The sequence below is a fragment of the Homalodisca vitripennis genome, chromosome 1, assembly GCF_021130785.1.
Source record: "Homalodisca vitripennis isolate AUS2020 chromosome 1, UT_GWSS_2.1, whole genome shotgun sequence".
Taxonomy (NCBI): domain Eukaryota; kingdom Metazoa; phylum Arthropoda; class Insecta; order Hemiptera; family Cicadellidae; genus Homalodisca; species Homalodisca vitripennis.
The window spans coordinates 73,238,787-73,258,582 of NC_060207.1; the positions used below are offsets into that span (position 1 = coordinate 73,238,787).

The window sequence follows — 19,796 nt, forward strand, 5'->3', positions numbered from 1 at the left end:
AAATACTGAGTACTTACACTGCTTGAATTGTGAGAACTGTGGCTGGCTGAGAATGTCAACCACGGACTGAGTGACAGGCTCTAACACACGGTCCACTGTATGTACACGTGCGTTGGATGCTAGGTTGTCCATGGACAATAGTCTGGCGCAGTTGATAGTTAGTACAGCCTCCTCACGGCCTGGATAGATGTTCATGCGCAGTGGTGAGTTTTTGTAGGAGCTGTTTAATACCTGATACAACATGAAAATTTTTAAGCTTAGCTTAATTTGTTGTTAGCTTTTCTGGGAAAAAAATTACAAACCAACTTTGAATTTATGAGTCAATAATTTCAAAATTTAGTTAAGGTAAGATTTGCTGATAGATAAATTTATGCTCAGCCAATTAGACTAAATACTCTGTGGTGGTTTTGAAGTCACCTTTAAGCTGTTGGTCCCCCAGGTTGTGTTAGAAAGGGCATCTTAGCCCTAACTATGCCTGGTAAAATAAGACATTACTTTACTTTACTTTAAAGGGTTCTGATGAATGAATTTTAATATTTGAGGGATTTTTTAAATATGTTTTTAACTGATGACATAAATAACGTTTTTAAATCATTATTACAACACAAAATAAGATCTTTGAATGTTTTACTGATTCTTATAAAAACTAACAAAAATAGTGTCATGGATAACTAAAATTGAGAATAAATTAAACAATTTTAACAATACACATTTCTCTCCTTGAAAGCTAAAACCACATAGCAGACAAACCATTTCATTGGTGAAGTCGTCAACTTCCAAGAGTGAACTTGTGACATGAGCAAGTACCACATCTCTGCCGCTGAGGCCAGTGTCACCAGACTCTGGGGTGATATCATTCCATTCCTCCACCGCCCGAACCTGGCGGCTGTTTCGAATTTGGTTCTAAAAACATGTCATGTTATTTGCTTAATCCAAACATTATTAAATATTAAAATATACTGAAATGAGTTGTTGAACATTTTGAGGTCCAAATGACAATGTAACAACATAAGAATGTACAAAAAAAGTGCCAGAGGTCAGTATTATATTGCAGATAACAAAACTCTATTAGGAATAGATGCAGGGAGGCAGAGGAACTTGTTCATTTATAAATTAAATTAAAAAGAAATTGATAAAGACATATATTTAATTCTTTTTATATAAAGAAATACAGAATTTAAAGTTTATTTTTACTTAGTTTTAAAGATGACATCAGGCAGATGGTGCCCACTGTTGTCAATGCAGTGCGCTAATTGGACTCTGAGGTTTAGTTAAACTTTTTCCAGTAAATCAACCATTATGTTGTCGATAGCTTGACAAATGTTGTTCTTTTATTTGATCCAAGGTCTTTCGACGATCAGAATAGATCAGTGATTTGAAATAGCCCCATAATAAATAATCATACAAGGCTAAATGAGGTGACTGTGCTGGTCAATGGAGGTTGCCCCTTTTGGAGATTAGGCGTCTTGGGAAGTGTTGACGCAAAACTACCATTGACACTCATGTTGTAGTACCGTACTACTGGAACTACACATCCATGTTATTGAGTGTTGGCAAGAAAAACTCCTGAATTATACAGATGTAATGGTCAGAATTCACTAAAACTGTCAATTCATTTTCTTCAAAATACCATCATGGACCAATGATCCCAATTCTCAATAGAGCACACCAAAAAATAACACGATGTGAATGTAGAGGTCTCTGATGAAGTTGCCTGTGGTTAGCATGGCTTAAATAGCGCATTTTCTGTTTATTGACACATCCCGACATACTGAAATAAGCCTCATCGCTAAAGAAAACAAGTGAGCCTTGAGGCATGTCAAGGGGTGCCTCATGTGTTTTCTCAAGCAACAAAATCACATAGATTATGTTTTTTGTGCAACAGCTAGTTTGTAAGAATGAAACTTTATTTTTTCGTGAAGGATTCACATCACAGAACGAACAGATAACCCTACAGCAGCTGTGTGTTTATGTACAGGGCACTAAGGTAATTACAAAACAGACAACCTTACCATGTCAATGTTTGAGGTGATCTTGCTGTCCCTGGAAGTACAGGTTTTATTTTCTTGACATCACCAGTTTCAACCATCACCAGTGTTTACCCATGAAGCAATAAACTGAAGGCTAGGAACACAATCATAGGTTGAGATATTACAGGGGGAACAGAATGCACATGGCGTGACGGTGATTGAGTGTCCGTTTGAAAAGTACACTTCAACAGCGAACACACACTTCACATTCATCTACTCCGTGATACAGACTAAACTGAGTAGTACTGACTAAAAACTTTATGACTCTCCATCTCAAATGCGCCTACCCCCACTGTTCTGGCAATAACCGTCGCTTCACAACGCCTAATTCAATAAGCAAGTTCCTCTGCCCCACCCTGTATTTATAATAGAGTTTTGTTATCTGCAATATAATACTGACTTCTGGCACTTTTTTTGTACTAGCCAATAACACTATAGCCAGGGCTTATTCATTCATAAAGTGTTAGATCAAAACTATGAAACTAAAATATGTGTTATACTATGAAAAGAATTAAAATATGCAGTTTTATCTCAAAGTTAAATACACCTGAAAGAGAAAATAAAATCACGATAATTGGAATTTAAAGGGTAATTGGGGTGGTTTATACTCCGAACTTCTGGAATGTTTGAATTAATAATCCAAAAACTGAGTATGCAGTGCCAATTTATAATGTGTACAGACCACTAAATTTGTTAAGATTTACTCAGTTATCTTTTATGTGGATTCAAATACCTCTTTTTCATAATAAATATAGCCATGTCATAAAAATTTAAAATTTCAGTCATTGTGAATGTTACAAGTTGTATTAAATAACAAAAAACATCCACCCCTCCTCAGTTCAATTTAACAGCTAATAAAGGGTAAAATAGAGTATTTATTTCGATGAGTAGAACTAGACTCTGTTCTCTGGGGCTTGAACAGCATTCCGCACCCCAAAACTGTTCAATGTTCAAAATTCAACTATACACAACTAAATGAATCAATGTTCTGGTAAAGTCACTATATAAATATATCACTACTAGGCTATCAATATAGTCCTATCAGGGTGATTGAACACACTCCTGTAATTTATTTACACACAATATAAGCTCATATATATTTTTTGGACAGGCTGTCATACAAGTAAATAAATGTTAAATCAGCACCAGCTAACTATATACAGACCAATAGGTTGGTGAATTGTCTCTTAATTTAGTTGTCTCAGTATTATTTTTATCTTTTATTTTTCTTAGGAGAAATTTCTCTTTCAATTTAAAGTAAAATCAGGTTGTGTCCTTGTACAATGTAAATTGGCCCTCGACTCCTAGACCATTATACATTACAGTGATCAAAGTAAAATGAGAAATTATTTAATGCAAGCACAAAATAGAAGACATATATTACAGCAATTAATGATGTTTATCATAAAAACACACCATTACATCAATCCACACTATGTATATAATATAACCAAATCAGAAGTATCAACTGACCGACTCCTGGAAGTCCACATTGAGACTACGCATGGCCGCGTCTACAGGAGCGAATATAGTGATATTGTGGTCAGCCAGGGATCGCAGCACATCCTGTGACTTGACTAGTGAAGCAAAGTCCTTACTGCCTAAGGAGTCCAGGACATCTACTGGGTCCTTCAGTTCCACTAGTCAGTTCATGGTCTTTTAGTTTGGAAGTAAAACTTGTCTTTCTTAAATATACTCTTAATTATAATGAACACTTAACTGATAATTAAGGATATTTACCATTGTAAATTAGAAAGAAATTACAACAAATTTTCAAAAACCATTATTTTGCTTACAATACCATACTCATTGTGTTCTGTGTAGTGCAGTGTTGGCTTATTTTATCTCCTCTTGTATTTGGTTGTTGGTATACACAGTTTTCTGTTGTGATATTCAGCTTAATTAATTAAATTAAATGCATATGTTTAAGGTTTAACATCATAAAGAGTGATGTAAAAGATACAAGTTAAAAAAATCATATTTCAGTGTTTTATATCATATAACAATGACAAATATCCATCATCTTTTTATTCTTACAAATTATCCATTGCCAATTAATGAATTTGAAACAAGAGACATTCAATGAATTAACTCCAGAATGTTCTTTTCCTTTTCTGTAACATCTACCTTCATAATAAATTGTGTAAACAAAGAATTACTTTTTTTGCATGAATTCACTAACATAATGTAAAATATTAATGCATGAAAATGGTAAAATTTAAGTTAAACTCAATTTTTTATTTATTGGAAATTGAACGTTATCAATAATTAATATAGTAATTTTTTTATTACTAAATTGTTTTTTAATATGTAATTGAATTATAAAGGGTCGTAGCTTTATAGTGTAGTGGTAGCATTTTTGCCCAAAACCCAGTGGAGCAAGTACAAGTGTGTACTTTTGCTAAAGTACAAGTAATAAAATTTACTAATACACAAGTTTTACAAATATAAAAATATGCAAAGTTATGTTTTAAAAATTATTTTTAACTAAAGAATAAAATTACTTACATAAAGATTCAGCACCACTTCAGATCTAAAACATCTTTTACAAATGACAACAATTAATAGAGGATGTCCACATAAAAAACAGCAAAGTATTTTTTTAAGCAATAAGACCACCTTGATATCAATACAAGACAACAACAATATCCAAACATGCTTCTAAGCAAAATCCATGTATATATTTTAAAAATAAGTTGCATAATATATCGCTGATCAATTAAGCTCTTATCATACTTAACATTCAACATGCTGAAATATCAAACTCATGCTTTCATTTGCCGATTCTAACTTCAGTCAACAAAGATATTCCTAAGTGGAATGGAGAAATTCTTAAAACATTAAAGTAATTTCAACTTATTATATTCAACCTCAATCCCAAACTAGTCAAAATAAGTTGAGTTTTAAGATTTTTTGGCAGACATTGATTAATGTAAGTTTTAATTACTAAAAATATCTCATTGTTTGCTACTTTACCAAATGTCATAAAATTAAAATGGAATCTTGTAGAATACATGCTTTGTATACAGATAAGACAATCAATGACTCCCAAAATTACTCAGGGTGAGTTTCTGTTGAGTTGAATGTTGTTCAATAAGGTAAACTCACTCGATTGGGCACAAAAAAGTGATTTCTCTCTATCCTAGCAAATTCCTGTATTACATATATTGTATTCTATTCTTGGGTAAAACAGTTCATAGCAACCTTTGCACAGACATTGTTCTTACATTATTGGCACAAATCATTCACAGATTTTTAGCCAGGATTGTAAACAGTTTATAAACAAATTTGCCTTAGTTGAAAAGTTAAAATTTCAATCAAATACCTAGAACAGATTTTATTTTTCACTAACGAAACAAATAAATCTATTTTGCAATTTTAATCATGACCAAAAGAGCACAAAACTAGTTTTATAACTAATTTACATTACTTTCCCCTAAAACTAAGTATGCATGCCAGAACATCTAATAATTCAACCCCAAATATTCCACCAACTGAATTTATATAGTGTACTCACAGCAAATCTGGCTGATTTTACTGAATGTTACATAAGGTCAACAATAAGTGGAACTAACAGTTTATTGTTTTAGATAAATAACAGTACAAGTAATTTAACAGTACAATCCACACACAATTTAAAAAAGTGACATTGATTAAGAAGTTACATTCAAGTTTACTTTTACTAAATTAATGTAATGCAAATACAATCTACAAATGGATCTGAATATTTCAAAGCACAAGGGACCGATCTGAATAATACAATATATCTAATTATGTAGACTCTACTATTACTGTACTTAAATGTCAAAGCACCAGGAAAAAAGTTTAAACTATACAAAATTTCAAATGTTTGCATTATAAAAGTTTGACTATAAATATTCTTTTCAAGACATATGGATGGACATTTCCTTGAAAATTACTTTTATACTCAGGAGATTATTATGAATTACTTTTTTCTACTCACTCCGTGGGAAGAAATAAGAACTATCTTAAATTGTGCCCTCCATCATATGATCTACTGCTATTAGTTTTCTTAAATGTTTGATTGAAAAAGATACACCTCCCCATAAGCTGTGGTAACTTTCTATATATGTGTTGACGTGAATCTGAATTCCGTCATACTGTCATGAACTCAGCCCGGCAATAGTGTACAAGCGTATCCATCCAAAAAGTTACATTTATTCACTTTATTGCCTAGTGTTAGAATTACGAACTTTACTCACTTGCCTGAAGTAAAAGCATTATTTGAATTAATAGAGCGGAATACAAATAAAACAAAATTAACTATGCAGAGTGTATAAACTAAACCTCATCGACATCAGAGCTGTGTATTATAACCAAAGGCGTTGTTTCCTGTGATCTTGAGACCTTCAACTCTTTCGGGAAATCCACACTGAGGTACTAGACACATCTTAATATCAATGTCAAGTAATTATTTTACTATAAAAATATTCCAATTGTTCTACATTACTTGTTTTCAAGAGCAAGGCTTCAATTTTAAATATCTGAAATCTGTTTTAATTTGGTATAATCTTTTCTGGTTTGTGTTTATTTTACCTACGCAATGTACTAAATTAATGGCCAGCAAAGATCATGACCATAGCCACTGAATGATAGAATGGCCATCGTTCTTTCATTATCACGTTAACGAAAAGAACAAGATTATGCGCAAAACACAGGCTTATGAATAGCACTATTATGACTTTGATTATGTGCGTAACTTCACAACTATTCCCCAGGACCATAGACCAAAGAAAAAAATAGACTGGGGCCAAATGGCAAGTGAAGTGGGGCCAGGTCAAAGCAGCTTCACTAATAAGGGGTAGGGAGGCAATACATGAGTCACCTGTGTTACTGAGCACTGAGTCTCAATATTTCACTACTACAAATTACTCAGCATTAAAATAATTCAATACTATTTTTTTATTTATGGTGTCATGAGAAAAAAGGGGTTGTAAATTCATTTTGATATTAATACATTTATTTTTTTAATCAAAATCAAACTATCAATTGTATTACTTCTTCATCCACGGATTACTCAAGTAATTGTGAAGCCATCTGGGATGACCTATAAACAAAACAAATTAAATCTAATTTTAAAGTTTAACAAAATTTTAGAATATAATTTTTATTTAGTATATTATTTGCTGCTGATAGTACAATACATTTTGTAACCATATACAAATTTTTTTTACTTTTATCAACTTAAAAGTATTTGTGTTCATAATCCATTTTTAATCTTGTTTCTGCCCCTTGAATATGATTAGTGTTTATATACCCTGAATAGGTTTTTGAGTATATAACTTTCTTTTACTCTACTTTGCAACATTCCTGGGATTTGAAAACCTACCCTTATCCTAATTTATTTCAGTGTGTTCCATTTAAACTTCCTCCATTGTTCAAGTGATTCCTCTGAAAGAAAAAATTCTTATTGGACAAAATAAGATAAAAACACTTCTTCTAAATAATGTACAATACTTATTTACATTACTTAATTAGATTGATTATTAACCATTAGTACCTGACTCAGATACTGTCCTGGATACATTCCTGCTATCTAAGAGTACAAATATACAGATAGTGACGAGACATGATGAGATACAAAGTAACACCAAAAATACACAGATATCGTGTTGTACACAATATCTGTGTATTTCACAGATACACGTATTGTTCTGTGTATTTTATTCCATATTTTAATAGTATTAGAAAATTTTGCATCTGTGTATTTCACAGATACACGTATTGTTCTGTGTATTTTATTCCATATTTTAATAGTATTAGAAAATTTTGCATCGCTGTTTGTATATTTGTACTTTAAGATGATATAAGTCATCAACTATGGTCCTAATACTAAACAGTAGTCTACAAATTCAAGAACTGATACAATTTTTTTATTTTTCTGCAATGTAGATTTTTAAATTGCATTATTTGAAGATGTTAAAGTTTTTTAACCAACATGTTTTCTACACGTTAATTTAACTAGTGCTTGCAAAATGATTGCAAAATATGTGGAATGAAATTTTTCACCACTTTGTACCTGGGCAGATTAAAATTAATATATGATTGGATGGTTGATGTTGTCTTGTAAAAGTGGTCTTACCATTCTTCTCCTCAGATTGGCTTGAAAACGATTTTTCCTCAGAACTTTCGCCGAAGTTGGCTGAATTGTAATTAGCTTGTGGTACAGCATCTTTGTTTGGTATAAAAGCTGGTTCATAGAGGGAGGTGGAGGAAGGAGAGGGTTTTTCACCTTGCACACATTCGTTGCCCTGGCGACGTGAGCCCTCGCAGCACTGATACGTTACAGATACAGTCTTCGTAGACTGTGGGGTGCTCGTCCTGTGTAAAACACAGATGGCATTTTAAATATCTGCAGAAATAAAACTTAACAAATATTTTTCTTTGGCATAATTCACATTTTTTAGAGCACTGAATACACTTGGTATTAACAAAAATATATCCTTATTAAGACGTTGTGGTCGCACAATCACCTGGCAAGTGAAGAGATCCGGGTTCGAGTCCTGGGCGCAAGTACTTTTTGTGATCCAATGTTTATTGAAATTATATATATATATATATATATATATATATATATATATATATATATATATATAGGGACTAATCAAGATCGTACATATATATTACAAAAAAATAGTTTCTTATATTATAAAGAATATTATCTATTGTCTATCAAAGTTTCCTGCTATTTAACAAATTTGTTCTGCATAATTTTGAAAAAGGGGTTAAAGAGAAAGTTTCTTTATTTAGTTACAAATAATTGAATGAATTTGGTTCTTTTAACACATGAATAGTAATATTCTCTAAATTACAACAGCCATTCCTTGCTCATTCACTCCACTTGTTTCTTACCATTACTAAGAAAAGATCTCTAAAACAAACCAGAAAAATATGTTTTTTAATGGCAACAAGCAATACAGACAAGCCAATGAAGAAACAAGTTAATAAAGCGGCTGACATGACAGATGATACACTGATTGATTTGACAGCATGACTCAATTGAATTGTGAGTTCCTGTGCTGATGTTATTCATCAGCGACCGTCAAAGCTCATTTAACTTACCATGCCATATCTTATTGTTGGTAAATAATTAGTAAAAGGATCTTATTTTATACAGTGATTTAAATTTTAAAAATTACATATTAGTAAAAAATTATTTACAAATTGTTTATATTTGAGCCATTCTCCACGCCCAAATTGCAAAGTAATTTTATTACATTCCTTTACACTTAGCTACCTTGTTTTTCAAGTTAACTTACTCACTAGTACACAATAACCACAATGGTTTGTGATTTAAAAAATTGAATTGCCGTATGTAGTTTGTATTTAATTTTCATGATGTATCTAAAATTTTATTTCCACAACTTTTTACAAACATAATCGTTCACTATCATTTTAACTAATGACATTTGAATAATAAAACAATTTTAATTGGTGGCAGATACTACTAAGTTATACTTACACAGTTTTACAGATGTATTTTCCAGAAGTTTGCTTGCAGTGTTCGAATGTTCCGGTACCCATAATTATTAGATGTTTGTTGACTTCTTTCTCGCCTTGTTGCTTATCTTCCACCATTTCTGATTTTTCCACACAGACATTTTTTCTAGATAAAACAATATAAATTTTACTTTTACAAGTATTATGAATATAAGATTGGTAGTACCAAGGTAAAATATTTTGACATTCCTCTTTTATGCCAGTAGAAAAGGAAAAATTTTCAATGATTTTATTGAGGATAAAAATTACTGTACTTATTGCTAAAAAACGTATCTCTGGCTTTGACATTGCGATTTTTTCAATCCGTATTCACATACTGTCTGGATTAACCAGTTATATCATACAAGATGGTTGGCTCTGAGGAATGACTCATAAATTTTTTAAAATCGTTTTCCGTTCCTCATAAAAATATTTTACTTTAACTGAATAAATTAAAAGGAAATAATATTTAAAAGAATAATATTTTTCTCATTAGTTAAGAAGGACAACCCAACTGGTACTGTTGGTTAAATGTACTTGTTTTTATATTGATTGTTTAGAAGTTTGTTAGCCACCAATGAAGTTTTTGTGTATTTAAATGTTATATCTTGCTCAGTGTTCTTTTGAGTATTACATGCATATGTTCAAACGAGAATGAAACCAGTATAATGATTCAGGTGCATTGATTTAATTCAAGATTACTAATACACAATTTAACATGAAAAGTGTTAAAATATAAACCAGACAAAAACATACTGGTGCTGTTTTATCAGCAGCAAGTTAATAGAGACATTTTCAATATAAATATTACCTCATTTCAATTTATGACACACAAACATTTCTCCTACAGAATATTTTTTTATCACAATATTTTTTAATTAGACAAGTTTTGTTAAATTATTACATTACCTGGTCAATTAACACCAGGATTGACACAAATTTGATTAGATATCTAACTTGATTTTTCATTAATCAGACAAATTCATAGAAGACTCATTCCAGGAATACATTTGGTGAGTCCGAAATACTGAGACATGTGGAATATGAAACTGAACTTCTGCATTAGCAGTCCAATATACGCTTGTCAACAAGCTGATAATGTGCTGTGTCATTCATTACCTTATAACATCTATTAAAATTATGTGTGTAGCAATCTTGATGTATTGCAATTTTTAAATTAACTAAATGAACAATGACCATGAGAAATAAAATTCAAAATAAAATGTGTGCTAACATCTTCATTACAACAGTATTGTACAGCAAGGACAAATTAAGTTAATTTGAAAGCTTTGCATAACTTGCTTTTTAATATGAGAGCCTTACTGTATGCTTATTAACGATTTTAAATTGACACCCTGTTATTATTTTTATAAAATATTATAAAATTTGTGTCAAATTTTTATACATGAAATGTGGATTTTTAACAATCAATCCATAGTATTTCCAATATTAATGTTATTCTCCAATTTCCAATTTCCATGTTATTCAATACACTTCAGAGTTTAAGTTACAATTGCATTTGTCACATTTTACAAAACGAGCCGAAAGAATACAAAGCTGTTGTGACAAATTGCAAAATTGTGATGAAAGCAAGAGTAAAAGGTTGTGTATAAACCAATTTAAGCAACTGGTTAATAATCTCTATTGAACTTCCTAATAGAAAAGAATTATTTCAATGAGGTTGGTTCTTAAGCTAGTGCCTTTAACATAGTTTTCTAAAAATAAACTGATGTTAAAAGGACTTGTTTTATACAAAATAAAAAATCACCATACAATTTTATTTTATTTTATTTTGTATTTTATATTGAAAAAACACATTCATATTTTATGTATATTTTTACAATAAATTAAAAATGCTATTTTATAACTAAATTGTTTTAAATCAAAACTAAAGTACAGGTATTGGAGAACTTCATATCTTTTTTTGATACGTATTGTTGGAATCTGAAAACCAATGCAATAAATCATAAAGGACAACTATTTTTGCTAAGAAAATTGTTATCCCAGCTTAAAGCTGGAATACACATATAACAGCATCAACTAAATTTTAATCCCAAAACGTACTTATAGAAGGTCATAGAGAATATTTTGAAGTGTGAGGCTTTAAAACCTAAATGTCAATCACTGAGCATTTTTTGCTAGACTCAATCAGAAATACCTTAATGCTTTAAATTACTATTTCAACAGTAGACGTTCCAATCATTAATCTGCATTAAAGTTATGTAAGTTTGCAAACTGAAGTGTTGCCAAGAGCAGTACACCATGGAACCCTTTGGGCAAGTAATAAGGAAGTGAGACTGTCAGCCAATTGTCTCCTGTCACCCGCCCGTCAACCCGCCACTGCCAATTATACGTGACAGTTCGTCTGCACCGTGGCAGTGACCTAATGTCAGTTTTCTTTCCCTTACCAACAGTTATGCTATTGAACTCTTGAACTCACAATATACAGCACCAATAATTGCATAGAGCTGTACATGTTTCAACAAAAAGTTTGTGCAATCAAAAATATGTTTATTCACATTTTCTTCCAAATTTGAGTAAAGATATCACCAGAAATATTATCAAAATGTCAAATTTATCGCTCATCTTTCAATATTTTTCATACTCAATTCTTGATAATAATGGCACATGAGATTTCAATTTAAGCTTCAATATTTTCTATTTAAAGTTAACAATTTCTTTAACAGTGGAATAATCTTTATTAGTAGAGTAGATCCACAATTAAAAAATGATCTTAATTTGTCACTCTCATCCCAAGAATTGATTTTATGTCCTGCAAACATAAAAGCGTCTCCAAATGAGGTCTTTAAAATGTACCTCATAAATTGAGAAATATGCTGTTTCTCTAAAGCAATTCACTCAAAAAGAAATTTTAATGGACTTTGCTGGTAGACCACCTGCTTCCATATAAAAAGCATGAAAATTAACTTTGAAGCTATAATGTCAAACACATACTCAAGACTCATACTTATTCCTTTATGAAGCAATTGTAAGTTTTGCTTCTAAATAATTGTCTCCTCAGGAATAAATTTAGCTCTATGACAATTCCCAAACGTAAAAATAATAGGGCGCTAGAACAGGCCATTGACGAGTAGAAATTTAAGTTGATGAAACTTTATGTAATCCATTTCTTAGATCAAAACAGATGATCCCATCTGATGAAACTTTGATAGTAGTCAGGCCAAAAACAAAATATTACTCACTGGACTGTCTGCAGACTCTCGATTCATTTTGGCTTGCATATTAATTTTCGTAGTTGTTAGTGTCACTTTGACTATGGACATACTTTTACAAGATATCACTTACAAATGTACATATTTTAAACACAGTAAACATTATTTACAGCAATATTTTGCTTTAGCACAAGAAATATTGGGTAAATGACCACATCTCTATCGAGGCTCATTATGCATTGTAAACACTAACCCATATTGGAATGTAGTAATTTATTTATACATACCAGTTATAAATATCAACATTCAAAGAAGCTTTGCCAATAATTACTACATTAACCACAAATCCAGTTAACTATAAGCTCTAAAATAACATAGTTCTCAACATTTTAAAACACATAGCTATAGAGTTTCTACATGATGAATCGCTTTATTTAAAAGGCTCATTTTACACACACAAACTGTTTCAAGGTTCTGGTTCAACAATTCCAATTCTGACATCAACTAATTGTTGTTTTAAAGAACTGTAAAATTATCGAGTATGTAAAAAATTCAGTACGTGAATATATTGGACTGAAATTTTAAGGCAAAAACATAGTCAAAACTAGTACTAATATTAATTATTTATTTTTGTAGTAATTTGTATATTTTCTATTCTTGTAATTGAATTTTTCATAAAATTTGGCAATGCGAATTTTTAATCATAAAACATAAAATAACACATCAGAACCCAACTTGCATTACAATATACTTGAACTAGATTTAAGTCTTGAATTAATTATTAAAGACTTCATGAAAAAACAACAGTACTTTTTATTGCACCTACTATAAACATTTTTCTACGTAAATACAAGAGAAATAATTAAGCAAATTTTTAAATTCATGTTAATTTTATCATTGTGGCTCTTTTTCTTAGTTTATAATTGAACTTCACATAAAGTTATCTATGATTTTTTTACTCAGACAATAGGTATCACCTTCAAATGAATGAACATTTATATTTACAATTCCAACATGACTACATATTTATAAGCATAACATTTTTAAACTGAATAAAAGCATAATTGGATGATAAAATATTTCCAGTTCTCAATAAAATTTCAAATTATAAGCAATACATTTTGAAATCAACTAAAGTATTAATGGAGGATCAAATACTGTTTACAATTAGTAACTATAACAATTTTTTATTGAAATTCTACAACAGAACAGAATTTATTAAACTGTTTGATTAAATGAAACGTTAGAAAATAGAGTTTAGGACTGAATTTAGCTGTTATCGTCGACAGATTGAGACATCTCTGTGTATGACTCATTGTAGGGTAAGCTTGTCAAGTGGCTCTAACCAAACTAGACGTGACAGACAGCCAGCAGAGCACAGTTACCGTATTGTGAAAGTGCTGCTGTACCAGGTCAACTAACTGTACAGGACCCTTTCCCCAGCCACTGTGGTGTATATGGGTAATTACCCAAACAACCTAGTCACTGAAGCCTACAAACTTCAACTAGTACAATAATTACAGTTTACAGCAGTGTAGAGACCCCACATGCTCTACAGAGAAATAAATACCTTTGTTTTTAATGCATGTCAAAAATAAGTTTGTACTACCAATGTTGATATTACTAATTTATTTAAAAACCATTATTTCCAACACTTAAAATACATTAAGATTAACGAAGTATCAACACACCACTAACGTTTTGAGTTACAGATTATTTAAACCTTAAAATTCCAATGTAGAAACATATTAATATATTGAAGCAGCTCTGAAATATATTAACTTACTTTCAATTTATCAATTACATGTAAAAGAGCAGAACATAATAGTGAATATGTACTTGAAAAGTGTTTTTGTATACACTATATATCTAATTTCTAGACCAGTTTAGTAGATATGAACGTTATGCCTCAATTGCTTACTTGGTGTTGTAGAAAAAACGTAGCAGTTGAACCATTCCAATTAAAAATTAAAAGTCACACATAATAAAATCACTTATGCTGCACTTATGTCTATCCACTAGAAGACCAAATTATGTAATGGCAGCAACACATGAGATTAATTGTAAAAAAAATTAAATATTAAAGAAATTATGGGAATTATTTCCATTGTATTACATACCACATTGACAATTAAAAATAATATTTTCTTAACACTCTAATTTAGTTACACTATATACATATTATTGTTGATATTGTTAAATTATAAAATCTATTTAGTTAATATTTTATCAAAATACGAAAATTCGTAAATTATAAAATATACAAGGACTTACCCTTTCCACCAAGGTTCAGGTAAGCTCTTGAAAAGACCAAATGAATTTATGAACGACCCAAGGTTGAGTTGGTGAGGATTGAATGATTCATCTATTCCTCCTGAAATAATAATTTAAAATAATAAGAATTTGTAGAGGTCATTTGTTCAGAAATATGCTGACAAGTAACATATCAACTACTCTTTTTTTGATAATGCAAACATTTGACAATCAATTTGACTGTTTCTTCATAATGTATATAATGGTATGTGGAGTGACAGAATACAGAACATATTGACCCAAGACTGAAGTGAACAAAACGTATTATTCACAATATACTGTATTATCTATCTATTTCTTTAAAGAATTACAGTCTGATTGATTGTTTATGTTCAACTTTACTCTTTAGTTCAACTTTACTCTTTACTTCAGTTTTTCACTTGATTGTTGATCAATGATAAATAAATACAGTAGTAGAAAATGTTGAAAGTACAATTGGGAAGGGAAAAATGTGTTTGCTTTGTGTTAGCAACTCAAGCTGACATTAAAATACGGTGTACTTTTTCTTATTATTTTTTATGAGATTATCGCAATACTCAACAAGGAGACTCTAAGCTAGAATACAGATATTCATAACTGATCAAACAGACTAGCTAAAAATACTAAGAGTAACCTGTAATTGACATAGTATGTGGTATTGTCGATTCGGATTGTCAGTCACACTGTTATTCTCGTTAACTCCTGATCATCGAGGTCTGTTTAAAAAGTTTAGTCCAGTAATACAGCACCAACAAGTAATTAAAAATTGAGCAATTCAAAAATTTGAGCTTCTTGCAGAGTAATTACATATTTGTAGTCACCATGGTGCCTTTATTGTAATATTTAGCAATCGTCTACATGAACAAACTGTTTTCCCACTAATTGTGCAGCACATTTGTATGACAAACACTCAACTAATTAGCTACATTCTACTAGTCGAGAATATTCATCAGACTAACCAGCTAATTCAGGCTCTGCCTTCTCTTCTTGTCTATTCTCCTTTGTCTTGGGAGACTCCAGCTTGGTGTGGAGCCCGTCTCTCAACACATCAGGACTTGCCAGAACTGTGACCTCGGGCTGTTCTGCCGGCTTAGCTTCCTGGTCGGCTTCTGCCTTCGGTTGATGAGCGTTCACCAGCAAAGTGTTCACCCTGTGTGCAGCCTGCTCCAATGTTTTCATTCTAAAAAACATATGAATTTCTAAAGGACACATTTATTAACGTTTTCCTGCAGACATAAAATGGTTTTAAATTTATTTAAAACCTTATGATATTAACCAAATAAAAAATAGCTTTTATTTGCATTTCCTTTTGTACATGAGTGTATACTCTTTACTTAAAATATTTAATAATCCACAAATTGTTAGAAATTATCATTACGAAAACACAAAAACAAGAATTCTTGAAAAGGTGATTTTTATTTTTATTCAGACCTAGTTAGCTTTCTGACATAATCAGATGGTATTATTAGAATTGTTTTTATTGTTATTTACCTTTTTTTGTTCTCTTTTAAGCCTCAGCTTCAGCTATGTCGGCTTTGATGTACACTGGTTTATTTTTTCAAAGTACACACACTGTTTTGTATCTATACATGATTGGCCCTCCCCGGGATTTGAACCCGTGATCTCTCAGTTAGAAAGCCGAGACTATAACCATTAGTCTACGGAGGAGGACTTTATGTACCTTAATTGTTTTATTTATTTAGTTTTACTATTGCAATATTATTATCGCTTTTACTATTTATCAGCTGGTATCTGATACATAAGTATATTTCTAAAGTAAAATGGGGGACATTCATGTTTTAAACACTTCTTTCAAACAATAATTTGTATTAAGGGAAATTAATTATGGTAAACATCCACAGTTAGGACTTTATTTAAATAAATAAATAGAATATACATTTCTGAAGGTTTTTATTATTAACCTCAGAGGGGTTGCAATCATGAACTAATGAACTACACGCAGGTCTCACTTTCGTAATTATTTACACTTAAACTTACTCCTCCAGAATTTGACCTTGCAGCAGAGAAATGCACTTTAATTTTGTTTGTTCATTAGATTTTAACTTGTAAAAAAATAATAAAACTTCAAAGAGCAGTTACAAAATTATTTAAGTTAATTGATGATTTAGCTCTTTCCAGATACATTGTTGGAATATTCCTAAAGCTTTAGCAACAAGAAAGTAAATTATTCATTAAACTTAACAAAGCAAGAACCTAAATGGCTGCTTGTGAAACTGTGTTAATAATAAACAAACAGTGGGCCATTAAAGCAATAACAATCACATTCAACAATCTCATGAAAGTGTATAAAGTTATTTAATCTAAATGATGTTTCTATCATGAACCAGATATTCAGTGGCAGTGTACTTGAGTGTAAAAATAAACTAAAATTATGTGTTCAAATCACTCAGCACCCACACTCATGTATCATTAATTATTCTGTTATAAGATTTTCATATCAGTCCCCTAACATCAACAAAATTAACTTCATTAAGATAGAGTAGATTGTGGCAAATATAACAGCTTGATAAAACTGTTGATAATGCGTACCTAATTAATTATATAACTGTATTTACTAACACTTTTGGATGTTGGAACACATAACTAAATAAAACAAATTGTATGAAATTTCAACATACACAGCATACTGCATGCCTGATATATATATATACACTTTTTTATACTTCCTAGAATTGTGGGTATGAAATCTGGCGACATATAGTAGCAATTTAATCTGTTCTTTGTTGTTAATTTCAATAAGTGAAATATACAATATACATATATATACATATATTACAACATCAGAAAAATATTGATAGAATTTTAAAATACATATAATGTTATCTGTTTGAAGTTTATTTTTCACAATGGAAAGATTTGGAAAGAAACAGGATTTTTCTGGACATGTGCCATCCTTCAGTGATACAAAAAAATTCAGTGAACGATAGCAAATGTCCAGAAAAATCATGTTTCCATTCACATATAATGTGTATTAAGTTTACTAATGGAATATTTAGAACCTACAAGTTTGACAATGGGATGTCACTGGTATTACTCAATAAGCATATCTTTTTAATTTTTATTTACACATACATACATTAAAGCTTTAGCTTTGAATAAAACTATTCTGAGTAATGAAAGATTGTTTGAGAACTAGACATATGATTAGGTCATGTAGATATCAGGATTACATTAGTATTTATTGTTATTATTACATTACTAATATAGGTTTAATCTGCTAGTATCAGATTCCACAAGACATCTAATCTTATCTTATAATGTATCATTTTATCTTGAAGAGGCAAAAAAAGTTGTGGAAGTGTTTCAGAGGAATGCTATTTTCTCCTGTATCGAGCAACTGCATCAATATTTTTAATACACACATTAGTACCATATGTATCATTGTTTAACTTAAAATGTAGAGCTTATCAATGTAGAGCCCAAGAAACTACTTCTTTATGACTCCAGCTACTGGAAAATCTTAAAAGTCAACTAGTCACTAATTGTAAAATCAGTCCTAATGTTTTTCAAGTAATGTACCTATATTTTTATTTTTTTTATAGGAAACACATCAGACTTCAGTCATGGCAGTGATTTTGGGCTACTATTAATTTAATAATTTAGATACAGTTATTTTACAGCATGTTTTCAAACTACTAATCCCATATCTTCTGTTTCTTTACAAGTTGGTGAATGGTTTTCTGGACTGCCCTGTTCTGGTAGAGAGAAATAGACCTATGTGTCCTGAGAGAAACCAGGTTGATGTCTGTTTTTAGCCACAGATTTTGGCCTACGAAATATGCCCACAAGCCACAAAACTAGTCCGTTACAATTAGGCTAGGAGTGTTTGCGGGAGAAATCCATTTCATCAACAAGATATTGTATTCAGTCATAAAAATTTCAAATTTTATCTAAATGTAATAACTACTTTTTCTATTTCCTTTTGTTAGTTACATCTCGATATTTCTGGTTCTGGTTGCTGTAGTAAATGTTTGTTACTGGTACTAATTCTGTTAGATATGTATTATATTATTATTATTCATTATTGTACCACATTGTTACATCTATTTCGTTACTACTGATTGTTATAACATTTATTTTATACCTACACCCTCATTACTAAATATTTTCATTGTGTAAAAATGGATATACCATTGAAAATAAATAAATAAAACGAGGAGTTTTAGACAGCTATTAAAAGAGTATCCATCTAACTTCAGTTTTCACTAGCTCAACTACCAGCCTATTAAGGGAGTAATATATTAAGGGAGTTATAAAATAATGCAAAATCACTTTCCCTAAAACTAAATAAACTAATTGTTGTATATTAAATATCAACATACATATTTATTGAGCACCTTCTAGCTAAGAACAAAGCAAACAATTGACAAAGTCTCCCAACTGTCAGTTCCTATACGTGTTTACAGTAGAACACTGGAGAAGTATTATAATAGGAAACTATACAGAATCATGTTTGCTGCTAAAATATGGTCTGCAGTATAATACACGGCCACCACAACAATCAAACCATCAATATCGATGATTATCGAATCATCGATATTCATGATTATCAAATAATCAATATTAATGATTATCTAAATCTACTGAAACCAAACTGTTAACCACATTATAGTATTTCAAATTAATTACAGTAGTTAGGCAGTTTTTATATCTTAAAAAGTAATAAATTAATGATGAATAAAACACTATCTACACTATGTATATTTGTAAAATATATACAAAGAAAATAGTGTAAATTTAGCAAATCTCTTTTTATTACTTTGAAACATAAATAAGATGT

The 19,796-nt window shown here is 30.6% G+C and overlaps 1 protein-coding gene across 1 annotated transcript in view; it reads right to left on the reverse strand.

The window, feature by feature from the left end:
- The window catches only part of LOC124364532 (transforming growth factor-beta-induced protein ig-h3-like), a 42,698-nt gene that overhangs the window by 21,499 nt on the left and 1,403 nt on the right, over positions 1–19,796 (reverse strand). Inside the window, exons 2-8 of the mRNA XM_046820092.1 lie at positions 15,955–16,175; positions 14,978–15,077; positions 9,514–9,657; positions 8,284–8,372; positions 3,504–3,670; positions 751–903; positions 18–231 (exon numbers count right to left, since the gene is read on the reverse strand). Of these exons, the coding sequence (XP_046676048.1) occupies positions 18–231; positions 751–903; positions 3,504–3,670; positions 8,284–8,372; positions 9,514–9,657; positions 14,978–15,077; positions 15,955–16,175 (1,088 nt within the window). The remainder of the gene's footprint in view (positions 1–17; positions 232–750; positions 904–3,503; positions 3,671–8,283; positions 8,373–9,513; positions 9,658–14,977; positions 15,078–15,954; positions 16,176–19,796) is intronic.